At 33.2% G+C, this 14,070-nt stretch overlaps 1 protein-coding gene across 1 annotated transcript; it reads left to right on the forward strand.

Moving 5' to 3' along the window:
* The first annotated feature begins 456 nt into the window (after positions 1–456).
* On the forward strand, positions 457–1,708 carry LOC105774027 (uncharacterized). The gene is made up of 3 exons (XM_012596333.2): positions 457–777; positions 863–1,094; positions 1,209–1,708. The coding sequence occupies exons 1-3, from the start codon at positions 457–459 to the stop codon at positions 1,706–1,708; spliced, it is 1,053 nt and encodes a 350-aa protein (XP_012451787.1).
* Positions 1,709–14,070: the final 12,362 nt, after the last annotated feature.

A 14,070-nucleotide genomic window follows, 5' to 3' on the forward strand; every position in this document is an offset into this window, starting at 1 on the left:
CTATATGTGACTAAACAACAATGCTAAACTAGTTTTATCAATAGTTATTTATGTTTGGTTTTTGGATATTGAATTTATGTTCTACTTATTTATGTGTAATCTAGTTTTATTAAAAGTTTTTTATGTTTGGTCTTTAGATATTGAATTTATATTCTACTTATTTTTTACTAAATTAGTTTTATCAATAGTTGTTTATTTATATGTGATTTTGGATATAAAATTTACTCACAGGTGATGAGTATAGTCGAGGATTATAGCCGTGATGAAAGTGACGATGAAAGGGAAAAGAAAGAGTTTTACAACGCATGGAATGTTTTAAACGATTATTTGTTGTTGCATCATCTTCCATGCAATTATATTACGAGAAGTATATATTGAGGCAACCATGCATGGATTCAAAACGGTCAGGTGAGACATGGATCCAAGAGATCCTTGACAGTCACGAACTCACGTTGTATGATTAATTTTAGGATGTCTAAAATGATATTCACAAGTTTGCTGAGAGTTTTGGAGACAAGATACAACTTGCAAACTTCAAGAAACATATCTTCTACTGAAATATTGGGAATTTTTTTATACATCTTGGGCACCGGTGCAAAAGTTTCCCAATGTCGAGAAAGATTTCAAAGGTCTAGATCAACAATAAGTCGACACTTTGCAGTTGTGCTTGAGAAAGTTTCAAGGACGGTCACTGATCTAATTGCACCCGAAGATCCTTTTTTTAGCTCAATACCCGAACAAATACGTAATGATCCTAGATATATGCCACATTTTAAGGTTAAAATTTAATTTTATATTATTATATTTTAATATATTTGGTCGACTAAAAATATGCACGAGATTAATATGATTATTTGTTCAGGATTGCATAGGTGCAATTGATGGTACTCACATTGCGGCTATTCTTCCACCAAATGAACAAATTCCCTATATTGGAAGAAAAGGTATCCCGACTCAAAATGTTATGGCAGTATGTGATTTTAATATGTGTTTCACATTTGTTATGGCTAGATGGGAAGGATCGGCACATGACACTAGAATATTTCTTGATGCAATTCGAGACCCAAAATACAAATTTCCACACCCTCCAAATGGTTAGATATTTTATTTATATGTCATTTTTTAAATAATAAAGTATATATTCTTTAATTGATACTTTTTATTAAAAAAATTCTTGAATTAATTGTTTGTTATATTATGACTTGTAGGAAAATATTATCTTGTTGATTCTGGGTATCCTCAAATGAAAGGTTATCTTGGACCATATAGAGGTCAGCGATATCATTTACCTGACTTCCGTAGAGGTAGACCGATATCTGGTAAAGAAGAGATATTCAATCATTCACATTCATCATTACGTAGTGTGATTGAACAAACTTTTGGTGTTTTGAAAAAAAAATGGGCCATTTTAAGGGATATTCCAAGTTATAGTTTTGAAAAGCAAACGATGATCGTTGTTGCTACAATGACGATACACAATTTTATCCGAAAACATGTCGGTCGAAATGATGCAGATTTTATGGAATACAAAGATATTAACTGGGCATATGAGAATAATATTGATTCAGAAAATGCGCATGGTCGAGAAAGTGATGATGATGACGGCGACGATGATAATGATGATGACGGTGAATCAAACAATTTTAGTGGTTTTGAAATAGAATTAACAGGAGATGCTATAGCTTCTAGTTTAATGAATTCACTTTAAATTGTAAATGCTATTGTAAAATTTTTAGTATTTATATCTGATATATAAATATTATCCCTTTTTAAAACTTCAATCCAAATATATGTAATATTTTAATTTGTTAGGTTTATGTTTTCTATGTTATGTTAATATCTAATATGAGTTATATATTCAAATACATTTTAAAATAAAATAATACAAATGTGTTAAAAGCATTAATTAAAAAAATATTTTTATAATAATACAATTGTGTCAATATCTAATTACAAATATTTAATTATTATAAAAATATTTAAATATAGTTTATATATTATAATTAAATTTAATAAATAATTAATATTAATTACTTAGAAATATTTAAAATTAATATTATATAGTAAAATATTAATAATAAGTTATAATAAATTATTTTTATATTTTTGCTAAAATATCATAATATTAACTAATTTAAGCATTATTTAAATACATATTTGTTACTTTATAATATCATGTCTAAAATGGACATTTTATTCTTCAAAAGCACTTTTTGACAGCAATACCAAACACTCAAAATTTTCAAAAACACTTCTCAAAATCACTTTTCCACAGCACTTTTCAAAAGCACTTTTCAAAAGCAATGAAGAACTGGCCCCTAATAGTTTTAAGGTTAAAAGAGGCGAAAAAATATAAAGCGCTAATGATAAATTTAACCCTTAAAGTTTATTTTTTTTGTCAATTCGGCCTTTATTCTTTTTTTTTTTAGTTAAATTTGACCCCAACCTTTAAAAACAAAAGCCATATTTAACCATCAATCTTTCAAAAAAATATTAAATTATTATTTTTAATGAAAATACTGATTAAAACATTAAGCCTATGTTTTGTTTGAAAATGGGAGAGGAAAAGAAAGGAAAATAAGAAAAGGGTTGTTGGATAATTTAGGTTAAGGAAAGTAAGAGAAATTGAATATCTATTATTTTTCTTAGAAGTTAAATTGTTTTATGGTAAACTAAAAAAATAGTCACTTATATATGGTTTAAATTATGTTTTGGTCACTAAAATTTAAATTGTTATGAAATAGTCACTAATGTTATTAATTAATAATATTTTAGTCACTGTACCGTTATTTAACATTAAAAGGGTTACGGAAGTCTGATGTGGCACAAATTGTGTCATTAACTTCTGTCATGGATTCCATGTCATCGCCCTATAATCTAAACAATTTTTTTTTAAATTTTAAATTTTTTAATTTTACTTTATTTTTCTTCTTCTTCTTCCTTTTTTTTTCTTTCTTTTTCCACATTTCTTATGTTTTCCTTTCTTTTTTTTTTCTTTTTCTTTATCACCATCTTCATCTCACCAAGAACATTCATCATTATCATCTTCAACATCTAGCTCCCATATTCAACCTACTAAACCTACTAACAACTCATGAACCAAGATCCCTAAACCACCAAAAAAAGAACACAAATGTCAACAGCAACAAGACACCAAACCCATAAATCTAGACAGTGGAGAGGAAAAGCTCGGTGAAGTTTTGGAGCTCCATTCGCAAATACCAAGGGTGAAAGTGAAGCTTAAGAGTAGAAGAACAACATAGAAAAAATGAGGGGTTGATCCGAAGGACGAGGAGGGTGATCGAAGAAAACTAGGCTGCAACTTTGGTTTTAGATCTAGGAAAATCGGTAATGATTTTGAAGAAACGGTGGATAGATTTTAAAAGAGCATGAGAAAACAAGTTTAGAGTGAAGCAAGATTTTGTCAGCCACTAGAAATGATGGTTGGCATAGTGACTCGATACCCTAGTTGTCAGATTCTGAGTTTTGATATGGAATAATCAGTAGGAATGATTAACAACAACAAAATGTTTAAATTTATGTTATTAGAGCCAATATAAAAACGTTGCGTTTTAAGTCTTAGTATTTTAATGAAAATGGTGCGTTGTGGGAAGAGAGTTAGGGTTGTGTCCAAAATGGTTCATTTAATTTAAATGACCGTTCAATGAAATGGTGCGACTTAGGAAACATTATTGTCACCTACTAGTGTGTCATTCCATGGCCTTTACTCACCCCTTTAATGCCCAATCAGGAAAAGGGAAGACAATTAAGAAATATAGCTTAGTTTTCTTTCTATTTTGAGTTTTCTCCCTTAACAAAGGTATCAGAGCTTCAACGATCCTCATGGCTAATAATGGAGTTACCATGCAACTGCAAAAGAAGATGGGCTTGCTGCAACATGAATTGTCTAAACTGCAAGTGGAGTTAACACGAATCGATGCCAAACTGGATTCTTATTTTAAGGACTTCCATGATGAGTTCAAAAGAGAATTAGATCCAAGTTACAATACCTTTTTGAGCAATATCTGGGGCAATCATCGATGAGTGCTGCTGGCTTACCTCAAGACAAGGGCTGTATTTGACTAGCTCATATAAGCATAATCTGTTTCCGGACTTGTGTATTGAATACTTTTACAAAGATCCATCGGAAGAATAAATGTTATTTGATACAGAACTGTTTCTTTGAACTAAACAAATTATGAACTCTGAGTATGCGTATGTTTAAATGGTTACTCATTGGGAATTGTTCAATCATGTTGTGTTAAGGTTAACACTTGGAAATGGTTATATGGAAATAATTATATGAAGTGTTATATGAAGTGTTTACATGAATAGATATGTAAAAAGGGACTTTTGAAATGAACACTTAAAATAGAAATGTGAAATTGTTAAATGAATAAATGTTGAATGAATGGTATATCAAATGTGTTTACTTGTATATGTTCTATTGTTGAGCTTACTAACTTGTAGGACTTGTGATGTGTATAGGATTTGAATGCATTTTTGAGCCTTTAATGAAATTAAGCATCAATTGTATGAATTGTGCCTATTTGGTAAGTTCATGTTTATGATTTATACGAACTTACTAAGCACTAGTTGCTTACGATATTTGTTTTCTTTTTCTGTAAATCATCAGAAAGTTCAATTGGTTGGAATCAAGTTGGAGCACATACATACTATCCATCCTTCATCTCGATAGAAGTTTAGGTTATTTTAATGTCGGGTTATAAATGGCATGTACTAGAAGCCTTTAAATTATTTTGTTTATTATGATGTTGTTTATAAGCTAGTTTGAGTAAGCTTTGTGATTATATATATGTTTGGTATCTTTAGGTTATGTGTGAGATTTGAAGTGCTTTTAGTTATTGTTAAGTGCCTATTGTGATTAACTTGAGATATGGTTAATAGTTATGATGAAAAAGAGGTCCACACGGTAAGTCATTTTAATTTTAAGTGCAAGTTGGTCCACACGGTCTCAGTGAGTTACATGAGTTGGCGACATGGTCGTGTGACCTTACTTCAAATATACACACAGGCGGGCACACGGGCTGGAACATGACCATCTGTCCCATATTTCAAATTGAACATGGTTAGGTACACGACATGGGCTTTGTCACACGATCTTGCCACACGGTCATGTGACCCATGCTTCCAAAATTTTTAGATTTTTCTAAAATTTTCCATTTCATTTCAAATTAGTCCTTGAATGTTCCCAAACTATTTTTAAAGCTTGCTAGGCTCGGGAATATTGGAAGTTAATGTTAATATTTTAAATTGATTAAATTTTCTATGTGATGCTAATTGTTTTAATTTGTTCTATAATACTTCGTAACCTTGATTTGACGACAGAGATAGGTTGGGGGTGTTACACCTCTACCAGGGTTCCAAACAAAGGAAATTTTAGCTATGTCCCCAATGACAGACTTGGGGCATTTGGGAACTCTCTCTCAAGCCAGTACAATAGACACAATAAGAAAGGCCCTTAAGTTGGTCAGCCCTCGATTCAATGGAATTGATTTTAAGGGTTGGTGGTCTAAGCTCAAGTAATTCTTTGAGGCTGAGAATATAGGGGATCATGCCAAGGTCAAGGTAGTAATGTTGCATTTGGAGGGTAAAACCTTTAATTGGCACCACTTTTTTGCATAAAGGTAAGGTGGTCTATGTCAACTTACTTGGGAGGTGTATGTTCGGGGATTGAAAGAATGGTTTGGATCTAACACCTTTTTGGACCCTATGGATGAGTTTGTTTCCCTCAAGTAGCTGGGTACAGTGGATCATTGCCATGATAACTTTGTGAGTCTTCTTAACCAGTTGCATTTACCTGAGAATTGTGCACTGAGTATTTTCATTAGCAATATTAAAATAGAAATTAGACAGTATCTAAGATTGTTTAAACCTAATATTTTAGTGGAAGGTTATCTGATTGCTCAACAAGTGGAAAGTATTGTGTTCAATACCCTAAAGAGAAGTGCTTCTATAGTAGGAAACACGAGTTATTCCAATCCTACATTCCCTAATGTTAAGGGGTATAATTCTATTGGAAGTCCCACGGTTCCAGAAGGGCACCCTTCTACAACCACTGGACACAAGACTCCTACCAAATCACTCTCTCGGTCTGAAATGGAATAAAGGAGAAAAAAAAGGTTTGTGCTTCTGGTGTGCCTCCAAGTAAACACCAGGGCATAAATGCACTAAGTATCAATTTTACCAGTTTGTGATAGAGCCCCTAATTTGAACAATAAAATGAGGTTAATAGTCATTCATTTGAAGAGTTCCAAGACTGGCCTGAGAAATTGGAACCCTTGGACTATGAGGTTGAGTCAGTTACACTAGTTGTATCTTTACATTCCCTCAATGGATCTTAAGGCCACAATACCATGAGACTGTCAGCTCGATATGGCCAGGTGGAAATCATTATTCTTGTTGATTCTGGAAGTACACACAATTTTTTGGACACCAAGTTGATGAGAAGATTGAATCTACTAATAGAACAATCCTGCCAACTAAGAGTGATAGTTGCTAATGGGGTTAAGTTGTCCACTCAGGGACTGTTCAAAGCTGTGTCTTAAGGGGCACAAGGGTACAAGTTCATCACTGATTTCATGGCTCTTCCTATCAATGGTTGTGATTTGGTTCTTGGTATTTAGTGGCTAATCTCACTAGGATCGATTACCTAGAATTTCTCTTATCTGACCATGCAATTTGAGTACCTGGGACAATATTGTACCCTCCAAGGTATTCTTCTTGGTAGCATCCACATTCTATCTGGTCTTTAATTGTCCAAGTGCCTTAGTATAATGGGATACGGTCCCTACTATATGCTTCTCACTTCTAATGCCCAAGAAGCTTTGACCTTACTTCTCAATCTTTACATAAGGATATCCAAATGCTTCTTGAAGAATTTGAGGATGTCTTTCAACTACCTAAAGGGTTTCCTCCTGTCAGGATGTATGATCACATGATACATTTATAGGATGAATCGTAAATGGTTAAGGTGAGGTCCTATAGATACCCTGTTATCTAGAAGACAGAAATAGAAAGGTTCGTCCAGGAAATGTTGCAGGCTGGGATCATTAGGGACAACTTCAGTCCTTTTGCATCACCAATTGTAATGGTGTAAAAGAATGATGGTAGTTGGAGGTTGTGTGTGGACTATAGAAAGCTTAACCAACTTCATCAAAGATAAGTGTCCAATACCTATCATAGAAGAACTCCTTGATAAGCTGGGGCAAGCCAGTTATTTCTCAAAGTTAGATCTGAAGTCTGTCGATCATCATATCAGAATGTGGGAAAAGGACATTCACAAGACAACATTTAGGACTCATAAGGATTACTATGAGTTATACCATTTGGCCATACTAATGCTCCCTTAAGCTTTTAGTCTCTAATGAATGAGGTTTTCAAGCAATTGTTGAGGAGGTTAGTGTTAGTATTTTTTTGATGATATACTAGTCTACTCCACTGGTTAGTTAGAATATATGACTATTTTAAGGGAGTTATTACATCTTTTGAGACAACACCAACTATTTTCTAAGAAGAGCAAGTGCAACTTTGGCACCACTCAGATGGAATATTATGGTCATATTACCTCTGGGGGTTCAGTTTTCATAGATTTAGCAAAGGTTGAAGGAGTGCTCAATTGGCCAACACCTCAGTCAGTCAAGGACTTAAGAGGATTTCTGGGTCTATCAGGATACTATAGAAGATTCATAAGGCATTGTGGTGTTTTGTATAAGCCCTTAACCACTTTCTTAAGGAAGGATGTGCCTTGGAAATGGTCTGACACCACCTAAGTAGCCTTTGAAAAACTCAAGCAAGTAGTTTGCCAAGCATCGATTTTGGCCCTTCTAAACTTCCAAGAGAATATTTGTATGGACACGAATGCTTGTGGTCAAGGATTGGAAGCAAATTTGCAGTAGAAAGAGTGAACCATAGCCTTTTTTAGCAAGGGTTTAGGAGTCAAACACCAGGCCCTATCCATCTATGACAAGTAAATACTAACAGTGTTGCTAGCTGTAAAAAAATGGAACCCTTACCTAGTTGGGAGGTATTTTCACATAAGGGCGGGCCATTAAAGTTTAAGATTCCTTTATGTTAGATAGGCCATCACACCATATCAACAAAAATGGGCAGTAAAACTGTTGGGATATAACTACTCCATCACCTACAGGAAGGGAGCTCAGAACATAGTGGTTGATGCTTTGTCTAGGAGGCTTCATTCACATGATGGCCAGCTCTTTTAGTGTATGGGGAATATTTCTTAGTCTAAGGTATGAGGCCAAATTATAGACTCTTGTCGTACTAACACCACATTGCAACAGATCTTCCATGACCTTTAGTAGCAGACTCAACTACATCCAAAGTATTCTTAGGATGGTAAGATTTTGAGAAGGAAAAGCAAATTGGTGGTGGGGTACAACCTCAACCTTAGGAGGACTCCCTTTGAATTTTTCCATGGAGGGGCTTTAGGGAGCATTCAAGAATTCATGCTACAAGGCATTAGATTTCAAGATTGCTTTCCTGGAAAGGAATATCTAAGGATGTGAAGTAGTGGGTGAAAGAGTGTGATATATGTCATAGATGCAAACATGATACTTCAACATCTCTAAGTTTGCTACAACCTCTCCCTATTCCTAAGTGTGCTTAGGAAGCCATTAGCATAGATTTTGTTGAAGGGCAGCCCCTATCCAAAGGAAAAAATACCATACCTGTGGTGATTGACAGGCTAACAAAGTATGGTCATTTCTTAGCCTTATCACATCCTTTTACTACTTTCACACTGGCCCCAAACTACTCGAATCATATCTATAAGTTACATGGTGTCCCTAAGTGCATTGTTTCTGATAGGGATAAAGTTTTCATTAGCACATCCTGGCAGGCACTATTCAAGAAATTAGGCACCAAGCTTCATTTGTCCATTGCCTATCACCCCCAAATAAATGGTCAGAATAAAGTTTTAAATAGGTGTTTGGAGGGGTATTTCAGGTGTATGTCAGGGCAGAGGGCTTCTAATTGGGTCTTATGGTTGCCACTAGCTGAATGGTGGTAGGGGTGAGCAAAACTCGATTCGACTCGAAAAAGTCGAAAACAAATTTGAATTTCGAGTTAACCAAATTGAGTTATTTGAGTTAATCGAGTTATTCAAATCAACTCAATTTTTTTTTCAAATTTCGAGTTCGAATCGAGTTGAGTTTTCGAATTCAAATAACTCGAATAATTCGAATAATTTGAATATCAAACTATAATATTTTACATTTTTACCCTAAACTCCCAAACCTTTTTACTTTTCCCCTCAAAACTTTTTACTCCTTCCCACTTTCCCCCCAAAACTTTTACTCCCCTCCCCTCCCAACCCCCCAATCTACCCAAATTCCATTTCCCACCAAAATTTTACTCTCCCATTTACTTTTTCTCAAAATTTTACTCCCAACAACCCTCAAAACCTTTTATTTTCCCCTAAAATTTTTACTCCCTCCCACTTTTCCCCTAAAATTTTTATTCCCTTCCCATCCCACCACCCATCTACCCCAAACCCTCCCCCCTCAATTCTTTTTTTTTTAATATTTTCCCTCCAAAATTTTACTCCCCCTTATTTACTTTCCCTCAAACTTTTATTCCTCAAAACTTTTTATTTTCCCCCTAAACTTTTACTTCTCACCCTTTACTTTCAAATAAAAAATCAAAATTATCAAAAAAAAAATCACTAAACATAAATAGTAATAATTTTATTTATATTTACTATTTATATTATTAAATTAAATTTCACATTTTATATTATTTATATTATTGAATTTTTAGTCATATTGAATATTTATATTAAAATTGAATTATTAATTATGCCATAAAATATTCGTGTTAAAATTTTATATTGGTATCAATTTCACATTTTATTTTTAAAATAACTTTTATAAAAAAATCATATTTTTACATTTAATATATTTTTAATTCCAAAATACATAGTGACAAGAATTTGAAGATAATTGAAACAACTAAGCAAGCAAAGAAGCTAACCAATATATAAAAAAGTTAATAAATAAATTATGAGGTGATGAAAGTTAATAAAAAATTTGATTAAGGTGGACAAATTTTATTATGATGGGTGACAGTGGTTACAAGGACCCAAAATTATTTTTTAAAATTTAACTCGAACAAATATATTCGATTCGATTCGATTCAAATTCTATCTCACTCGACTCGATCCGAGAAAACTTCAAATAAAGTTAGGATGATAAAATGAGATTCGAAAACTCAATTAACTCGAAAATTTTCGATTCGATTCGATTCGATTCGATCGAATGCTCACCCTTAAATGGTGGTATACTACAACTTACCATTCAACCATACAGACCACGCCATGTGAAGCATTATATGGTTAAAAACCTCCTCACCACATGCTCTATTTAGCTGAATCTTCTCAGGTAGCCACTGTGGATCGTAGTCTACAACAGAGGAAAGTAACTCGATAAATGTTGAGGTTCCATTTTAAAAGGTCACATGAAAGAATGAAGCAGATGATTGAGAATAAAAGATCTGATAGGGAATTCCAAGTAGAGGACTTGGTCTACTTGAAGCTCGAACCCTACAAGTAGCATTCTACAAGAAAAAAAAGGGAAATCAAAAGCTATCACCATGGTATTTTGGTCCCTATCCAGTGGAAGCTAAGATCGGGAAGGTAGCTTACAAGTTGACTTTGCCTGCAAACACTCGCATTCATCCTACCTTCCACGTGTCTCAGCTCAAGAAACACATTGGCACAACACCTAGCTCTTTTACATTGCCTTCTATAGATTTAGATGGCACCCTTGTTAAGGCATCGATTAGGGTACTAGAAAGAAGAATGGTGAAAAAGGGAAACCAGACAACTACAGAAGTCTTGGTGGAATGGGCCAACACTTTCCTGTAGGATTCGACTTAGGAGAATCTGATTGATTTGGAGCAGATGTATCTATCGTTTGATCCTTGGGGACACGGATCGTGTTTGAGAGGAGAGTACTTGATATGGAATAATCAACAGTAATGTTTAACAACAACCAACTGTTTAAATTTCTATTATTTGACTCAATGTGAAAATACTGTGTTTTGAGTCTTGGTATTTTAATGAAAACAGTGCATTGTGGGGAGGGAGTTAGGCAACATTACTGTCACCTTCCAGGTTGTCACTCCGAGACTGTTACTCACCCTTTTAATGCCCAATCAGGAAAGGGGAAGGCAGTTAAGAAATATAACATAGTTTTCTTCTTTCTTCTCTCTGATTTCTCAATCCCTTTTCTCTCTATTTTTTCTTCTTCCTTGATTCTTTCTGTTTCAATTTTTCTCCCTTAACAAGTTTGGCTTTTAGTTTTACATAATTGGTAGAGCAATTGAGTTAGGGAAAGAACATGGAGAAAAAAAATGAAAAAGAACGTGAAATGGAAAAAGAAAAAAGGGAAAGGGAAAGGGAAAATAAAAGGAAGAAAGTGGGTGGGCCCTACATGCATTGGAAAGAGAAAAAAATTATTATATGTATATATTATTTTCAAATATTAAATAGAAATTACGTGAATGACATGTCAGCCGTTAACGACAGAATTTGTGTCATGTTAATACAGTTAACATTGAATCACAGTACAATGATTAAAATATTACAAATTGATAACATTAGTGATTATTTCATAAGAATTTAAAGTTTAATGGCCAAAACGTAATTTAAATCATACATAAGTTATTATTTCTGTAGATTACCCAATTTTTGTTTACTTCAATTTAGGGAAAAAACCAGGAAAGGAAAGTAAAACAAAATTTTAATATGTAGAATATCTTTTTGTCATCTATTTATTTTTATAAATAATGTTATAATTGTAAAAAAATCATTGGAATTAACCTTTCCTTTTCTTTCCTTTCCATCGTTCATCCAAACAAAAATTGTTAAAGTTATTTAACTCTATGTTAAAAAAATCACTTTAGCTCTCATTTCTTTCATTAATTTTAAGGTTACATTTTGCTATTAGTCCTTATACTTTGAGAAAATTATAAATTTAGTTCTGGGCTTTTATTTGATCAATTTAATCCATGTACTTTTGAAGTCACTTTTAGTCCTTACACTTTTTAAAATTTAAAATTTTAGTCCTCACCAAATAATAGCAGTTAAATATTTGGTTAATTTTAATTACTAGTATTGTATTATGTGTACAGTTATAGATTTAGCCCATTTTCTCCAATTTGATCTATGCCTTTTGAATTTTAAAATTTTAGTGTTAACATAAATGGCAATCGTTAATCCATTACTTAGATTTTAGTGGATAATATGTGAAAATAATAGATTGACATGACATTACACATATGATAATATGTTTGACACATCAAATTGTAGAAATATTAGAACTTAATGAATTTAACATTTGCTATTTGGTGAGGATTTAAATTTTAAAATTTGGAGAGTACAAGGACTAAAAAGACCGGATAAAAGTACAAGAATCAAATCCATAACTTTTGCAAAGTATGAGGATTAATGACAAAAATTAACCTAATTTTAACTATACAAATAATATGTATTCATCTACTTTCTTTAGCTTTCCACTCTTTTACTTTCTCTTTCCATTACTACTTTTAATCTTAAGATAGTGTAAATTTTAAACATAGCAACCCAAACAACAATCACTAAAAAGTATATGTTGAGTGTGACACGTATTTCAGGTCAATTTGAAAGATAATCTCCTAGTTAAACTCTATTTATTTGTTTCATTCGAACTCGATTAGTATAGATTATTTTATTATTATTTGACCTACGAATTTAGCCTATAAATAGGCTCTTTTACAATGCTAGAAAATACAACCATTAAAAGATTAAAACTCATAACACTTTTAGAGAATTGTGTTTACGTTTTGAGGGTTAGTTTTTTTGAGTTTCAGAGTCTAGTTTTTATCTCCATCTTTTGTACTATTCATTTTTTTGTCATTATAGTAAAATACACACATGGTTTTTTATCCTCTTTGGAGAGGTTTTTCCACGTTAAATTTGTGTATTCAATTTCTTAATTTCTTCCGTTATTTTTTACTTGTTCGTTGCTTAATCAAATCGATCCCTAACAAGTGGTATCAAAGCTAGTTCAATTTTTGTAGATCAGCCAGTTTAGTGATGACAGCAACAAGGTTTGACATTGAGAAGTTCAATTGTGTCACAAATTTTAATATGTGGCAAGTTTGGATGATAGAAATTCTAGTTCAGACTGGCCTTAAAAAGGTCATTACCAGGAAAAAGCTTGAGAATCTAGATTAGACAGAATGGGAAGAGCTTGATGAAAAGGCCCTGTTTGCAATATAGTTGTGCCTCGAATAGGGTATTGTAGCAGGTATTGATGAAGAAAACCTCATCCGCCTTGTGGAAAAGGTTAGAAACCTTTTATGTGACTAAGTCTCTAGCTAACCGTTTAGTGTTGAAACAACGTCTATTTACGTTTCGCATGAACGAATATGAGCTTCTTAGAGATCACATTAGTCAAAATATTACTTTTTTGAATAATTTAAAACATGTTGAGGTTAAGATTGACGATGAAGATCAAGCTATGCTATTATTGTGCTCTTTACCCTCTTCATACAAGTCTTTCAGAGAGGCCCTGATTTATGGCAGAGACAAACTCCCGTTTGAGGATGTGAAGGGTCATTTTTTGAGTAAAGGCAAACTCGACAATGAGTTTGGTTCGGATAGAAAAGCACATAGGCAAGCTTCTATTTGTTAGCATCAAAGAAGCGAGACAAAAAGTGTCGCTATTGTAAGAAGTTAGTTCACGTTAAAGCATATTGTTATAAACTGCGAAATAAAAGGGTTGCTGAGAGTAATTAGGAAGATGTAACTGGTGCTAATTTGACCAACAAAAGTGGTGATGATTTCTTATTAGTGTCAACAAGCGAGAGCTCTGAGCTTACGTCTGAGTGGATCCTAGATTTGGGATGTTCTTTCTACATGTGTTCCAACAGAGAATGATTCTCCACATACAGTTCGGTTGAAGGTGGAGTTGTGTGCATGAGAAACGATTCATCTAGTAAGGTAATCGGTATTGGTATTGTTAAAATCAGGATGCACGATGGGACGAT

The sequence above is a fragment of the Gossypium raimondii genome, chromosome 6 (genome assembly GCF_025698545.1).
Source record: "Gossypium raimondii isolate GPD5lz chromosome 6, ASM2569854v1, whole genome shotgun sequence".
Classification (NCBI taxonomy): Eukaryota; Viridiplantae; Streptophyta; class Magnoliopsida; order Malvales; family Malvaceae; genus Gossypium; species Gossypium raimondii.